The sequence below is a fragment of the Cydia splendana genome, chromosome 25 (genome assembly GCF_910591565.1).
Source record: "Cydia splendana chromosome 25, ilCydSple1.2, whole genome shotgun sequence".
Classification (NCBI taxonomy): Eukaryota; Metazoa; Arthropoda; class Insecta; order Lepidoptera; family Tortricidae; genus Cydia; species Cydia splendana.
The window spans coordinates 4,747,122-4,762,960 of NC_085984.1; the positions used below are offsets into that span (position 1 = coordinate 4,747,122).

Sequence of the window (15,839 nt, forward strand, 5' to 3'; positions counted from 1 at the left end):
TCATGGCAAAGGTGTTATTTGTAAAGTGTGTTTATTTGTTTTTTTTTTATTCATAAGCCATAATTTTGTCATAATATTTAATTTGTTTTGTTTTCAATGTTGTATAAGTACACTAGAATCAGGATGTAATGGTGATCGAGGGACAGTACAGTCAGCAGCAGAAATTGCGAGGCGGGCGAGGTGTTCAAAATTACCTTGACATACTCTTATTCTCTTAACAATGAATTTCAATTTATTTATTTATTTTAGTTAAATATTAGACATTATGTGAGCCAATTGGCTTGGCTTTGGGTTTTGTTACATACAAACACAGACATTTATTTGACAGGCAGGCATATTTTAACCTTTTGACAGCCACAGACGGCTATGGCCGTCATCGGAAAGTCTTGCCATGGATGCCAATGACGGCTACAGATGTCAGCTTTGCCAATGCAATAGGAACTTACGTGATCACCTGGCATCTGGGGCACGGCATATTCCTGTCATCTGGTGTTCAAAAGGTTGTATTAGGTAGTAATCTTTCAGGTAGCATACTTCATTTTTGAGTTGTTGGAATTAGTTTCTGATCAAGCTAACTCTGTGAAAATAAGTTTGTATGAACATATGACATTTATAATGACACTATCACTTTATTTCATATTCATATTTTATTGATAAAGCTAATTACATGTCAGGAGTACATAAAATAAAATTACATTTCACTAAATGTAAACATAATTGATTCAATTGATTAAACTTAACAACAAATTGAGCATACCTAAAGCAAAACAGAAATACATATGACATGTCAATCACCATAAATATAAATTAAAAACTACATTAATTCCAAGTTTCGTTAAATAATTTGAATAGTTAGATTTTGTTTAGGAACAAAAATACTAATACACCACAAAGAAGTAAAATTGTAGGTGCCTTTTGATATATAAATAATATGTACAATTTTAGAATATATTAGTATTTATGTTGTCCTATGTGGAACTATGTTGCTGTGTCCTAACAGGGCGTCACATGAACAGCTTAAATTTAAGAACACCTGTATGCTATGTGATATGCAATAAACGATTTCAATTTCAATTATATCTGTGTATGTATTTAATAAATGTTTATTATTTAAAAAAAAGTGTTAATGCAAAATTTAAATGATTTGATATTGTAGGGAATTCTCTAGCAGGTGTCTTTTCCCAAGGGTCATCTGACATCCAATATTGGTTCTTTGGTCAGTGTGAAAACACTCTTTAGGCCCTGTCAATGAAGAGGACTCGGCTGGTCCAAAGGAGGGGAATCAATAAAATGTTATTAAACAATTTGTTTTATTGTTATTTTGTTAGATACATGGAATTTCCTACAAAAGTATAGTATGAATTATTTCAGGTGATTTTTGCGGGCTCGGACCCTAATCTGTTAAACAAAAGATATTGTTTCCTTTATGCAGTGGTTACACCAGTGGTTACAGTGGTTACACCCTGATTGTTCTCTGAACGAGCTGTCCCATGAATTTGAACCTTAATACTATCACAATAGTTGCTTTTTAAACGAAATGGTTGCTTTGGCACGTGCTGTAGAGCGCTCTTAAAAGAAACAAAGGCTTTTGTTTAACGGATTAGCACACGAACCCGAAAAAATCATCTTAGATAATTTATACTATACATTAAGCAGCATTTCCTTCTAGTCTAGCTTAATTTATTTATTTTGCATAACATAAGATCCATACATTGCAATAATTAACAATTAATGATTAAATACACTAATCACAAATAATGTTAATCTCTATGAAATATACAAAATTCAAATGTTTTGCTTTATAAAAATAAATTTAAAAGCTACTCGACGCTAGATGGCGCGATTATAAAAAAGTTGCCTAACTTAGTATATTAAGCTACTCGGGGTCAGAGGGCGCTGTAATTAACCTTTTCGACGCCGTATCAAACACAAAAGCTGTCACTCGGACGCCACGTCACCGAAGTGTCAAAAGAAATTGAACTTTGTGCACATGCACGTAGGTCTATGTTGCTCTGTGGTCTGTGACCGATTAATCCGTCTTTGGCGTTGAACCTGCGGATATATCTGTCATTGGCGTCTAAAAGCTTAAAAAATATAATTTCATACGTCCTGCTAGCATGTTTTGCGTTCTCGCGCGCGACTTCATACAACTAGCGCGACTTCAACTACCTATGGATTCTATTCATACATGAAATTTTATTTGGCTACTAGACGCCAGGTGGCGCTGTATGAAACATGCCCAATTTCTCCAACCACAAGCAGGTAAACAAAGTTGCGTGAAAAAGTATTTCAGCAAATCAGCAGATTTTACATTCCTACGCGGGCACTACCTTGCACAGGGAATATTATAATTTCTACATTCTACAGATGGGTCAAACACATTTCTGAAATAGGTCTCTTATGTAGACAATACAACAAAAGGTAACCCGGGTACATATTTATTATTAATCAAGTTTTTCTTGAGTCTAAAATATTAAATAAATGTATCACGCCTGTAACAGTGCAGCGGAAAAACTAGCTTTTGATTCTCTTAACTTTGCGATGTCTACAGGAAAAACGCGAAACAGTTAAGCATACAACAAAATGTGTATGACCCACACATGGCCCACATGGCAAGCAAATAACTCAAATCAGTTTATCTCCAATTATAGAGGAATAAGTACTTAAGCATAGATAGAGACACACGTGACATCTATTGTCGAGTAGCAGTACTGGTAATTCCGCTCCTTGACGCTAGATGTCGACTACGAAAATAACAGGCGTTTTGGTAACAAAACTGATGTATGTAGTGAGCACTCTATGCTTACTGATTTTACTATGCTCTAGTTTACTAATATGGTTTTAAGAGAGCCTAAGGGCTCATTCGCAAGAGCGCTTTTACAACACGCGTTAAAAAGCGTTTGAATGACACATATATGGATACATGTGTATTTATTCACTTTTTATCAAGCGTTGTTGGATTTTCGAATTTAAGCGGTGGTCGTTAAATCGAATTTAGCGTGTGGTCGGATTCAAGCGCTTTTTTAACGCGCGTTGAAAAAGCGCTCGTTAATAGGTCTAAACATAACCTAACTTAGTTTGATCTATTTGTTAGTAACATTATCAGTATCCTTAAATAATCCTTCCGAATGAGGAACCTCCATTGCCTCAGGGACGACCACCAGGTTAGCCGGCGTAGAAATGACAGGTGCACTTTCCAGTTTTGCGTGTGGACTTTTCTCTGAAAATAATCGAATTCTTAAACATTTGACAGCCTGGCGCCACTAACTTGACAATTGACACTGAGTCGTATTTATCTAAATATTTGTTACTATTATTTGTTTTGCGTATAAAAACAAAAGATAGCTATACCTACTATCGCCCACACTGTTAACATCAGTGGACCTTATTACAAAAGGCATAAGGCCGACCCATGTACAGTTAGGAGTGTTTGTACTATGTACCTACGATAAGATACTTATATAATATATGTACAATTTATGGCAAATAAGGTTCATATAGGAACTAAATTTTCTTTGGTATTTCGAGGGTCGAGCGGTCAAACCCTCGAGCAAAGGGTTTTTGAAATTAGAACTGTATGTGACGGGCGTAGAGTTATTTTTAAATGAAATAAATATCGTGACATTTTTGACGTACCTATCGGCACAGAATAAATAATAGTACTAGGTACAGGAGTCTCACTCTCTAACAAAACGCGTATGTTACGATCAGGACAGATATGGCCGCTAGGTGGCGACAGAGCCACGCGCGGCTTATGGCTTTCCCCAAAATTGTTGTGGAACGGATGTACTTTTAGCTACCTGTAGCAAAGCGACGAAATCGCGGAGTGAGTCACGCTTGGTATCGGGTTTGACCGCTTATCCCTCGATCTATTATAATGTCTACTTTCAGTTTCTAAATAAATTACTTACCAATCATACAAATTGAGTATTGAGGAGTATCACAGGGAAGACCATAGACGAGTCCCTTCAAGTGGTCTTGTCTGTCCAAATTCAAGCATGAGTTGTCCCTCGTAAAGTCTTCATCCAACCACGGCGCCGTCTGTCGTTGAGTAGCGGAAACATTAATAGTAACATAAGAGAGATTAGAGTTACACCAAAAAAGTCTGCAGCGATTTTGATAGCCCACGCAATTACGCGGTTAGACACCAAGTCTAACTCTAACACGAAAGTGGAGGACCCGCGCGAAAACGCCTTTTCATACAAAAGTAGTCCTCATTTTCCTTTCAGGATATTAACATTATTAAAAATATTTTGACACAATTTGATGTATACGTATGATTTTTTTGTTTCGAATTTTTAATTATTCAGAGAGGGAAATGGGGACTACTTTTGTATGGAAAACGGCCGTCCCCTTTCCTCTTAATTAAATAATAGAGACGCGCTACGGCGCTAGTTATGATTGCGTTTTTGCTTTTTACACATTGCCATTTAGATGTAACTATTGTATGACAGGTAAAAAACTGCATATTAAAAGTAGTAATAAAAAAATCTGGGGGCCGATTTTTGAATTCCGATCACTCGATTTCGGCACTCGAAAATCGGTGGAAAACGGAGAAATGTAAATTTTTGAAATACGAGCGATAAAAATTTGGAGTCTAGTGGTTATATTGACCACTCGTTTTCAATTCTATTAGTAGAATTTAAATTCCTAGTAGTGGAGATATTATTGAACGAAATACACGAAATCGAGCGGTCGAAATTCAAAAATCGGGCCCCTGCCTGTGTATATGTCCTACTGTTAGAAGCGGGGTTTGAACACGCTACCTCCGGAATGAAATGAAAAATATTTATTTCGATTTGTTAGTAGACTTACGTTCCTAACTAACATTAGGAATATAATATTCAACTATAATATAATATTTTATAGGAATATAATATTTTATTATATATATATTTATATTATTTAATGTTTTTATTATTATATATTCTAATATTTTTCATTTCATTCATTTCATTCCGGAGGTAGCGTGTTCAAACCCCGAATGAACACATCGTTACGCTACTGCACTATTTATCAAGACAGTTTGAACTTACATAAATTCCTTGCGAATTCCTTCGAGTCTTCGGGTCGGGAATAGCCTTGTTGTTGAACGGGTTATACCATCCGTATTTAATGTCCTCTGTGGCAAGGTCTTTCGTTATATTTAAACGGCCGGATATCCAAATATGTTCAACAGCTGCAAAATATAATTATGCTTAAATAATCCATACTATATATAATATTATAAAGGCGAAAGTGTGTCTGTCTGTCTGTCTGTCTGTTACCTCTTCACGCTTAAGCCGCTGAACCGATTTAGTTGAAATTTGGTATAGAGATAGTTTTGAGTCCCGGGGAAGGAAATAGGATAGTTTTTGTCGGAAATCATCCCTGAAGAGAGTGCAAAGGGGGTGGAATTGAAAGAGTGAATGAATTGCCTAATTGAAGTAAGCAATACGCGAATTGAATGATTGCTATTAGAATTATCCAGGCGCTATACCTACTTTAGCTGCTGTCACTAATTCGACGCAGACGAAGTCGCGGGCAAAAGCTAGTCAAGAAATAATTATGACGTGTACTTTGTTCAACTGCAGTCTGTTTTAGTTTTATGTGTCGTTGGTGTTTTAATATTTATGTTACTAGCCACTAGATGGCGCTGTAAGCAATCGTACAAAACTTACGTTGCTCCTTGTTTTCTCCCATTAGAAGCAGCAATTGCGTCATTATTTCCGAAGTCTCCGGATAGGCCAACGAGCCGTTCATTTTGTTACAGTTCTCGTAAGCGTGCTGCCAGAATAGCAGTTGTTTGACGAGTACGTAGTAATAGGAGTCGTCGCTAGGTAGCGGCGTGGCTGTTCGTAATGCCGGTGAACCTGAAAATATGATTGTGATATTAAAAAATAAAACATAAGCTATCTATCACGTTATATGGAAACAGTATTGTTTTCGAGTGCTGAAAATTTGACTTATACTCGTATCTTTGACGCTCTATTTTCTAGTTTCATCTCAGAGGAACATAATATTTGTGTAAAATTTTGTCAATATTAGCTATTGGTTATCAATCTGTAAGTTTATCAAACTGACTGGACTTTATGCGCTTCCTAATAAAAGAAAAAATACATGATGGTGTCATATGCCTCTACTCTCCGCTAGATGGCGCTATTATCAAAACCTTGTGAAATGGTGTAAGATCATACAAGATACCTTGTATACCTTGATAGCAGATAAATTGCATCTTTCTTTCGCAGCGTGCCTCCAGGAATATCGGTGGGTGGTTAGCGTGCCGGTCTAGTTGGAGGCAGCCATTTTGTTTTACTGATGTTCTGTCTCTGAAAAAAAAAAACAAAATAGTGAATGGGGCTTACCAAATTATCACCTCGGTTGTTACACATGTTTATAGAGTTAGACCAAGATAAGTCTGCAGCGATTTTGATAGCCCACGCAGTGCAAGTGTTATTTTAAACGTCAAACTTCTATGAAATTATGACGTATAAATAACACTTGCACTGCGTGGACTATCAAAATCACTGAAGACTTTTCTTGGTCTAACTCTATATATTAATGTTTTATGGTAAATTGTAATTTTAATGATCATTGGCAATTCTACTGTGGCTGGGACTTTTTGAAGTGAAAACTTCTTTAGCGGCCCTGTGCACAATGTGATGGGGAAATTTTTTTAAACTCGCGACAGGTCTCGTGTCCGTAAGACGTAAGATTCGTAAGACGGACACGTGACCTGATCGAAAAACTGTTACACAATGTCATTGAGTTTTCACTTCTGCCGGCACTCCCGGAGTGCAACCCGTTGTTTTTTTTATTGATTACCTCATAGGTGGCCACATGGCTTTATCCACGTCGCTGTAAGGGCTGGGCAAGAAGATGCTAGCTCCCGAGTCGACCCAATTCCATTTCCCGAGCTCTCCTTTTGCTCCGACCCACGCGTTCTCGATGCCTGTGCAGTTTGCAAATGCTATCATTATAACTAAATACCTAAATGTTATTGGACAATTATACTGTATTCTATCTCTGAAAGGGTTGTGGGGACAGCATTGAGATATTATTACTATTCTTCCGTAGCGACACTTGTGACATCTATTGTCAACTAGCAGTACTGTTTAATTCCGCTACTTGACGCTAGATGTCGACTACGAAATAACTCGCGTTTTGGTAAGAAAACTAATGTATTGGAGTCACCACTCTTTCTATACTTATTACTCTATGATAACGGTTAGCTAAGTCTTATAAATATGGGGGTTAGATAGTATACCTATAAACTTTACTGATGTTATATTTGAGCTAAGAATTGTCAGATTCTCAGGGCCAATAAAAGATAAAAGGCTAGAGAGGATTAGAATTAGGATTTTCATAACTTACTAGGTCTGGTCTTTAGCATTGTGGTGCCAAGTTTCTTCAGACATTTCATCGTGGCGATGTTGGCTAAGCTGAAAACAATTCAAAATCATCATCATCAGCTGTAGGATCTTGCTTCTAGTACTAAAATTGACACTATTAGTAGTAGAAGTCTTTAAACTCTCCCCTTAACTTTTCACCCCTTTTTAGAGTTCCATACCCAAAGGGTAAAAACGGGACCCTATTACTAAGACTCCACTGTCCGACTGTCTGTCTATCTGTCCGTCTGTCTGTCTGTCAGTTGAAATTTTCACAGATGATGTATTTCTGTTGCCGCTATAACAACAAATACTAAAAAGTACGGAACCCTCGGTGGACGAGTCCGACTCGCACTTGTCCGATTTTATTAACTTTAGAAGACGAAATATACCTACCCTATCCTGTACTCTGTATATTTACGGATTTAAATAAAAGTAAACAAACATTTGTACACTTTCGGGTAGTTATAACATTTATTGGTTAACCGACCAATTACAAAACCGCCTGGATCAGTCACTGAACGACCTGACTTTAACCTACATTATTTGATCGTGTAATGTTTTCACCTACCCTCAACTGGCATAAAGAGAAATTTGAGGGTAGATTTTTTTACTTTTATTTAAATACCTTAAGATACAGAGTATAATATACAAAGTATTACCTATAGTAAAGGGCTTATATATTAGGTTATACTCTCTCTATGTAAGTACTTACCTCATCTTTCTGATCACGCAGTACGCAGCCGCCTGATGCCAGTCCAAGAGCCCGTCGTACATCCGGTACAGACCGGTCCGGCACCGGACTGTTTTTAGCTCCTTTATCAGGTGCCGGGTCTGCGCTTCTGTTTAAAAATAAAATCATTTCACAAACATATTGCCAGTCACTGATTTAAACTTTCACGGTTTTTACCCATTCTTCACAACGACGGGATTCAAAATTGAGGCTAAAATTGAGTTTTAAGACCAAGTGCGGGTAGTTCGAAATACTAGAAGATGTTGATATCATGGTATAATAATATACTCCGCCTGGTACATGGTATAATAATAATACTCCGCCTGGTACTCTATTCCCGTCTTTTCTAGGTCACCTAACTGACACAAGCCTACGTCATCATGCGACAGCGCTATATGATAATATGCGATAGCGCTATATATAGCGGCCATGTTATTGTGACGTAGGCCTGTGTCACTCTGGGAATAGAAGACCATGTTTTATTAGACCATGGCCTGGTACTCTCTTCCGAGAACGCGCGAACCACGTGACTGACACAAGCCTAACGTCATCATAGTCTGGGAACAGCATGATGACGTAGGCTTGTGTCAGTCACGTGGTTCGCGAGTCTCGGAAGAGAGCACCAGGCGGACTATATTATTATACCATGGTTGATATCATCTTTAGCCAGTCTTCTCCGACACCACGGGGACTCCGCACTTGCATCGTAAATAACTATTACGAAATTTTTCGTAGCATCTGTCATATGTTTTTCTATTTGTTTGGCGTTTGTCGATACACGATCGATACCTTGGCTATTCCCCCTGATTTCTTTTTAAATCTTTCTCACCTCTTTCACAGACGAACGGTCTTTCCAGCTCGCAGGGAAGATCTAGGAACACTCCTCGATCGTGAGACACTCTTTGGACGGCGACACAGTCGGCTCCTGTGTCTGGGACCGGCACGTGCGTTCTGTTCTGCCACTGGAAAGCAAATAAAAAGTTTGTATACTCTGTAAACCATTTCCGTCAGAAAAGAGCGGCAAATAAAAATAAAATGTAGATTTGTAGTAAATTTTAATTTCGGGCCTTTTTCTACTGACAAACTTGTTTGACCAGCTATAATCATTAAGGATGACCTGAATGGCTCACGTTAGAACAGTCCGGGACGTCCTTCAGGTCTGCTCCACCGAATGTCACCAGCTGTCGCAGCTGAAGCAGGTTTTCCCAGCGTTAACCATCTTACTTCTAGTGATATACAGACAGATGATATTAATCTCTTACCGCTGGATATTGGTCCACATCTTCAGGACTGCTCCTCCGGTTGTCATCGGCTGCGCGACGCAGTTCCAATAGATTTCCCCAGCGGTAACCATCTTACTTCGGGTGACTATCCCAACCAGCGATAACCAACCAGCGGTAACCATCTTACAGACAGAAGATATTAGTCTCTTAATACCGCTGGATATTGGTCCAGGTCTTCAGGACTACTCCTCCGGATGTCATCAGCTGTGCGACGCAGTTCCAGTAGGTTGCCCCAATGGTAATCATCTTACTTCGAGTGATATACAGACAGATGATAAGTCTCTTAGCTCTGGACACATCTTCAGGTCTACCTACTCCTTTAAATGTCACCAGTTGTCGCAACTGAAGCAGGTTTCCTCATCGGTAAACAAATCATCATCATCATCATCATATCAGCCAGAGGACGTCCACTTGTCCAACATAGGCCTCCCCCAAAGAGTGCCACAAAGACCGGTCTTGCGCCACCCGCATCCAGCGGACTCTCGCTTCGGTTCCGCAGCAGAACCAAAGTAACCGATGTAGCCCTCCGAATCACTAAACTTGAGTGGCAGTGGGCGGGGCACATTGCCCGTAGAACCGATGGCCATTGGGGCGGAAAGGTTCTCGAGTGGCGACCACGTACCGGAAGGCGTAGCGTGGGTAGACCCCCCACAAGGTGGACTGATGACCTGGTAACATCTATATATGTCTCTTACCGCTGGATATTGGTCCAGGTCTTCAGGACTGCTCCTCCGGATGTCATCAGCTGTGCGACGCAGTTCCAGTAGATTGCCCCATCGGTAGCCATCTGGGTCGTCGCCGCCATGTCTCCGAGCACCAACCCATACAGAGTCGATCACTGAAATAAACAGTTTCTCTAGCAAAATAGCCGGAAAGCTTAGGTAAGTACCGATGGATCGATGAGGTCCAGAAAGACCCGTGTGACATCCAAGCGGCTGAATGGCGTCAGATCGCACAGGACAGGAACGAATGGCGAATTAGCGAGTCGTATATATTATCGAATCTAGTGTCGGAGGCCAAGATCCACTTCGGGTCGATGAGCCAGTGAAGTAAGTAAGTATGTACCTATAGTAAAATAGGTAAGTATCTACAGTTAAAACCTCTCTGAAATTCTGAATTATGATAGAGTGCGTGTTAAGAGCATTAAGTGGGCATTAGGTCCGCCATTTGTACAATTTTGTGTCTTTATAATAAATTTTAACCCCCTTATTGATAAACGCGCTACAATCCTCAAATAGCTCATAATCGTTTGTCTTTATCTGTCATTTTGTCTTATGTATTTGTAAGATAGGAAAAAAACATAATTTAACTAATTCATGTCCGTATAGTTTTATGCATAAGGGGGTATATAATTGTTTAACTTACCAAACTGTGATTCAGCTAAAGCTTCAGCAAGAAATTCAGCCTTTTCTTTCGTATCTAATATAGCCAATGTTCCATTGTGGTGACCACTGGAAATAAATAGTAATTAATTAATTAATTTAAATCAATATAATTAAATTAAGTATCACATAAAGTCAAGTGTCAAATGGTAGGTATGTATAACTTTACGAGAGACGTTTTAAGTTAATTTTGAAGATTTTTTTTTAACTAAGAAAGGAAAAATGAAAAAAATCGCCATCATGGATAGAGCATTCTTACGACGCCTCCCTAAGGTGAGGTGAATAAACAATAAGAAGGAATGGAAAAAATCAAGTCTCAGTTGGTTAAAAGCGATTACACCGGTGTGCCAAAAGGTCGCAGTCGCAAGTTCAAATCATGCCCGAAGCGGTGAACTTTTCAAATTTTTTTGCTTGATAAAATAGTTTTATTCTGCACAGATTAGTGACAGAATGTGGAAGTGCCACCATAAAAGGCATATCTAACAAAATATGTTTTTAACTACTATCAGTCAAAATACTGTTAGATTAGGCTTTTGGATTGGACTATAACTTTTTGCATTTGTTTGCAAATATTTCATTTCAACTTTATGCATTCGAGACCCCAAGGAATATAAGGAACCCCAAGTAGGTACTCGCTAGTTCAGACTGTTTAAAACCTGGGCTTAAGGAGCCATTTGAGGGTAGAATTTGTTTACTTTTATTTTAATACATAAAGATACAGAGTATAGGATGCAAATGGGATGACTTGCCGGCACATAATCTTAGCATTCTCCCAGGTTATCGGGAGATTCTGGATGACATATTCCTTATCCTCGTACACGAAGGATTCCCATTTGTCCGTACAGGTCTGGGGCACTGAAAAATACATCGTGCCTACCTTAAAACCATCAATACAACTAATCCTATTAGAAATTAAAACTTATACCTAAACATACTCAATCATTAAATTACATTAAAATACGATCATGTAGGTACAATCAGACCATCACCCTCCGCGATTGTTGCGCCATTTAGGGTCCTAGCTAAATTGGTTCAGTACTTACGCTATAGAATTTCTAATTTAGGAAGAACCTCTAAAAAACAAAGTACCCTTCCGTCTATATTATGTTAAGGATCCTTACTAAATTATTTGCTAACTTTTTATGCTTTTTTGCACAAACGAGGTTTGAACCCACTATTTTTGACTAGCACACACACACGAAATATAAGGTACGAGTATATAAAGGTAAATAAGGACATTTCTACCCAGTAGCTCTTTCGGTTCTAAACTTTTACCTTTAAAACGATAATAGCCGGAATGGTCATTCTGAATAATAAGACATAAAAATCATAAGTCCAAAAAGTGGGTAGAAAGTATGTTTGTTCTAGAAAGATTACCCTCTTGCAGAAACTTTGAAAGTTTCCCAAAAACTGATAAAAAAACTATACAATTAGCGAACCAAAATTGAGAATAGAGCGGTCATACGATACATTTTCGCCAATACTGAAATGGAGGCGCTTTGAATAAAAGCTTTTACTCTCATCACTCTCATGTATATTTTTAAAATTTACAAATTAAGGCTAAGTTACGTTACACAAAACATTAATTAAAGGTACTATCTATTCAAATAAAGCGCATTGAACAAATTGTTCTTTACTAGGACCAATGAAATTCTCGACCACATTTTCTTTGTTATGACTTCATTTCTTAAATCCATTTTTAAATTTACCTCTATACTGCTCATGAAAGCTGGCCCCACACATCGCCACACACAAAATAATCACCAATAACATAACTACGTGCTCTCACAGGCCCGCAAGAAAGAGTTATGGGACATTTTGAATCGATTTTCAAAATGGCAGCTTTGATTTCTTGCGATTATTTTTCGTAGGGTGACCATTATGATGGCGTGTAACGGAACATTCTGAACATGTTATACCATACCGCATTGGACCTAATACTTAAAACTTAAATAAGTTTTTGGCACAAAATTTCATTTTTGGTACAAGCTGACTGTATTTTTCTTACGACAGATAACTAATACTGATCGAGACAAATGTAAAAACCTCTAACACAATTAGGTTGCGTTGTTTCATCAAATCATCACAGAGTTCCTATGGCCACCTCCTGTCTCCATCATCAGGTCAGCTCGATGGTACCATAATATCGCATTGTCATCCGATTTATACATGCATGCAAAATTTCAGCTCAATCGGAAACCGGGAAGTGGATCAAATTTAGCTTGCAAGATTTGATTACAGACCGACAGACAGACAGACAACGGGACAGGTGAAACTAAATATATTAAGCTTGTAATAAATTGGGACACGTATGAGTTACGGTAACTAACTACCTATACGGTGTATAACACACATTTTTAGTATATTTAACTCGTTCGCGTCTTTCCTGTAGACATCGCAAATTTAAGACAATCTACCTACAGCAGATTTTTACGCTACACCCTTACAGGCGGGATACAAGTTTTCAGTAGGTACTTGAGACTCATTAAATTATCGTCTTATACTTTTTCATTCTGAGTATGACTAGGTAGTGTAAAAATATGGGTGCACTCATCTACTCAATAATATCCTAAGTCAGCGAATTAAAAACTATGGGACATATTTTTGAGTAAGCTGTATGCACTCATATTTTAACACTTGACTGTACAACAGATTTTAACGACCCAACAAATCGACACCACAAAAAACGGCTTCCATTAGTGTTGGTTACTTAAGACTCGTCCTTTGATTTCGACAGTCTTTATCCGAAGGCTCGACTCCTTTTAAGAGCCAACGGGAGTGGTCATTTCTCCATACAAACGTACTGCTCGTTTTCCTCCGTGGTTTTTGAAGCTAGAGCAATGGTTTTTTCAACACAGATTAATATTGTCAATATCTGTGTCGGACCGTTTTGCTTTTTTTGATATTTTTGTTTTTTAAGGCGCGAGAGCCCTTCAAAAATGGCCAAAATGGCCTAATTGACTATGCCGCAATGAGAGGCGTGGCATTCAAAACAAATATCAATTAGCCAAAAAAGCAAAACGGTCCGACACAGATAATTTCATAATCATTTAGATTTCCAAATTTGGTTACGATTGGTTAAGTTTTGGAGGAGGAAACAGAGGAGTACGAAACCTCGATTTTTGAGATTTTTACGCAGGATTTTTCGCCTTGTCCTTATCGCACTACTGTTAGATGCCGCTTCCGTTAGCGAGACGGGTATATTTACCTAAAATATTTAAAACTCAGCTCCTGTTTCGTCTTAAGTTGCCCTTAAAAGACTCAATAAAGCACTCGACTCGGAACTCAAAAGAATCGAAAGTTTTTTTAAGCGCAGAGTCGCGTAAAAGAACGAGTGGAGTTCTTCAAATTTAGACTCAAAAGGAGGTAGGCTGACACTGCGGGGTTGCGAACTGCATCGCAGCCATAATTGTGTGTTTTTAGTTTTAAGATATATTTTATAATAATATGTATGCTAGTTTTAAGATATTTATCTATGGGCCAATAGTTGCCTGAAAATAAATATTTTTATATTTTTTCATTTCTAGTTCCTACCAATATTCGTTTCCATGGCCACCCTAACGTAGACGCGTGAGGTTTTCGTGTTATTGTACAAGGCCCATATTTTCACAACATAGGGAGGAAACTGCACGCGCCATGTTTTGAGATCCGGTCACTAGGTTTTAATAAACTGAGGGAAAACATTCCTTTTCCATGATTTTGCTTGTGCAGCTGAGGTGACTGGTAGATCAGATCATCCACGGTTTTAACTATAAAACCCCCATGGAACCTGCTCCCAAAAGTTCACGAGACAATATGCAATATGGTGTAACTGCTCTCAAAAGTTCACGAGACAATGTGGTGAATATTTTAACACCGTTTGATTTTGGATTTTACAGGTCGGTCTATCCCGGTCTTTTGATAGGCTTGCGAGGGGGGGGGGGGATATATAGATCCAACACGTAGAGCCCCTGGAAGAGCTTTAAGGCCAGCGCAAACCGGCGGAGCGCAGCGCAGATCACCGAGGAGGATTTACGCCGCGCAGCGCACACCGGCGAGGTAAAATCCCCCGCGATACCGCGAGCGCCCGCCAGCCCGATCGCTGGCGGCCGGCGCACCTGGGAGCACTTCGGCGCAGGCCGGGGATGCCTGTACTCTATCACAAGGGATTGGTGACTAGTGTGCACGAGTTCCGTCGTCCCGGCGCTACTCCGGCGCACTCGGGGAGCCTCGACGCATGCCGGGGGATGCCGTGGCATGCCGGCGCCTACCGCCGCGGTATGCTCTAGCGTGCTCCTCGATGCCGCGGAGTAACAATCCTCCGTGATGTTCCGAGGTCAATCTCAAAGCATTTTAATTTATAGGTACCTGAAGGTAATTGAAATAGGGAAGAAAAACATTGATAATTTTAAAGTGATCTGCGCCGCGCTTTGCCGGTTTAGCAGGCCTTAATGTCATGTAGAACGCCTGCTGGGTGCAACAATAAACACCCATGAACCGGTCGCATCAGGCATTGGGACTATTGTAGAAAAAGTGAACAGTATACCGGTCTATAGATTGAAGTTTAATTGGGTGGACAATGAGACTGGGCTATTGTAAAGAAGTCCGGACACCTGCCATAACAATATTATACTAACCATAACTATGCCCCGTTCATTTCTTTTTTTATTAAACTAAGAGCTTTTAAAAATTTATAATAAATTAGTTTCTTGCTTCTAATTTTTATATAAACTAAAAATAGATTCTAATTTATCAATTTGTTATTGTTTTGAATTAGTTTTGATACGACCTTGACGAATCGTCGAGGTCGTATCAAAATAAGATCAAAACTGTAACAAGTTGTTCAATATAAACAAAAAGAATAGATAGTATAGAGGGGTCCTGTCATTGTAAATTTTGTAGTCACTGTAAATTTACTGCCATCTATCGACACACGACTAAAACTCAAAATGAAAACGTATAAAGTTATCAAAAAATGTATAGATATGGATAAATGATTTTATTATTTTTATATCATTTTGACCCATTTTCATTCACTGATATCTATGTGTTAAAATTGTTAAATATGAAACGGTGTCGTCACGCCATCTAGCCG

At 38.7% G+C, this 15,839-nt stretch overlaps 1 protein-coding gene across 1 annotated transcript; it reads right to left on the reverse strand.

Moving 5' to 3' along the window:
- Nucleotides 1–1,095: 1,095 nt before the first annotated feature.
- LOC134802692 (uncharacterized) lies at nucleotides 1,096–12,669 on the reverse strand. The gene is made up of 13 exons (XM_063775331.1): nucleotides 12,475–12,669; nucleotides 11,515–11,620; nucleotides 10,749–10,834; nucleotides 10,079–10,221; nucleotides 8,930–9,062; nucleotides 8,083–8,209; nucleotides 7,354–7,421; nucleotides 6,805–6,931; nucleotides 6,193–6,308; nucleotides 5,661–5,852; nucleotides 5,037–5,179; nucleotides 3,912–4,041; nucleotides 1,096–3,220 (listed from the first exon to the last, which is right to left on the reverse strand). The coding sequence occupies exons 1-13, from the start codon at nucleotides 12,536–12,538 to the stop codon at nucleotides 3,084–3,086; spliced, it is 1,572 nt and encodes a 523-aa protein (XP_063631401.1). The 5' UTR covers nucleotides 12,539–12,669; the 3' UTR covers nucleotides 1,096–3,083.
- Nucleotides 12,670–15,839: the final 3,170 nt, after the last annotated feature.

Excerpts from the sequence above, each read along its gene's own strand:
- LOC134802692 (XM_063775331.1), bottom strand. The coding sequence starts at position 12,538 with ATGTTATTGGTGATTATTTTGTGTGTGGCGATGTGTGGGGCCAGCTTT. Across the intron at positions 8,210-8,929 it reads ACCGTTCGTCTGTGAAAGAG|AAGCGCAGACCCGGCACCTG; the intron begins GTGAGAAAGATT and ends ATTTTTAAACAG. Across the intron at positions 5,180-5,660 it reads GGGAGAAAACAAGGAGCAAC|CTGTTGAACATATTTGGATA; the intron begins GTAAGTTTTGTA and ends TATATTTTGCAG.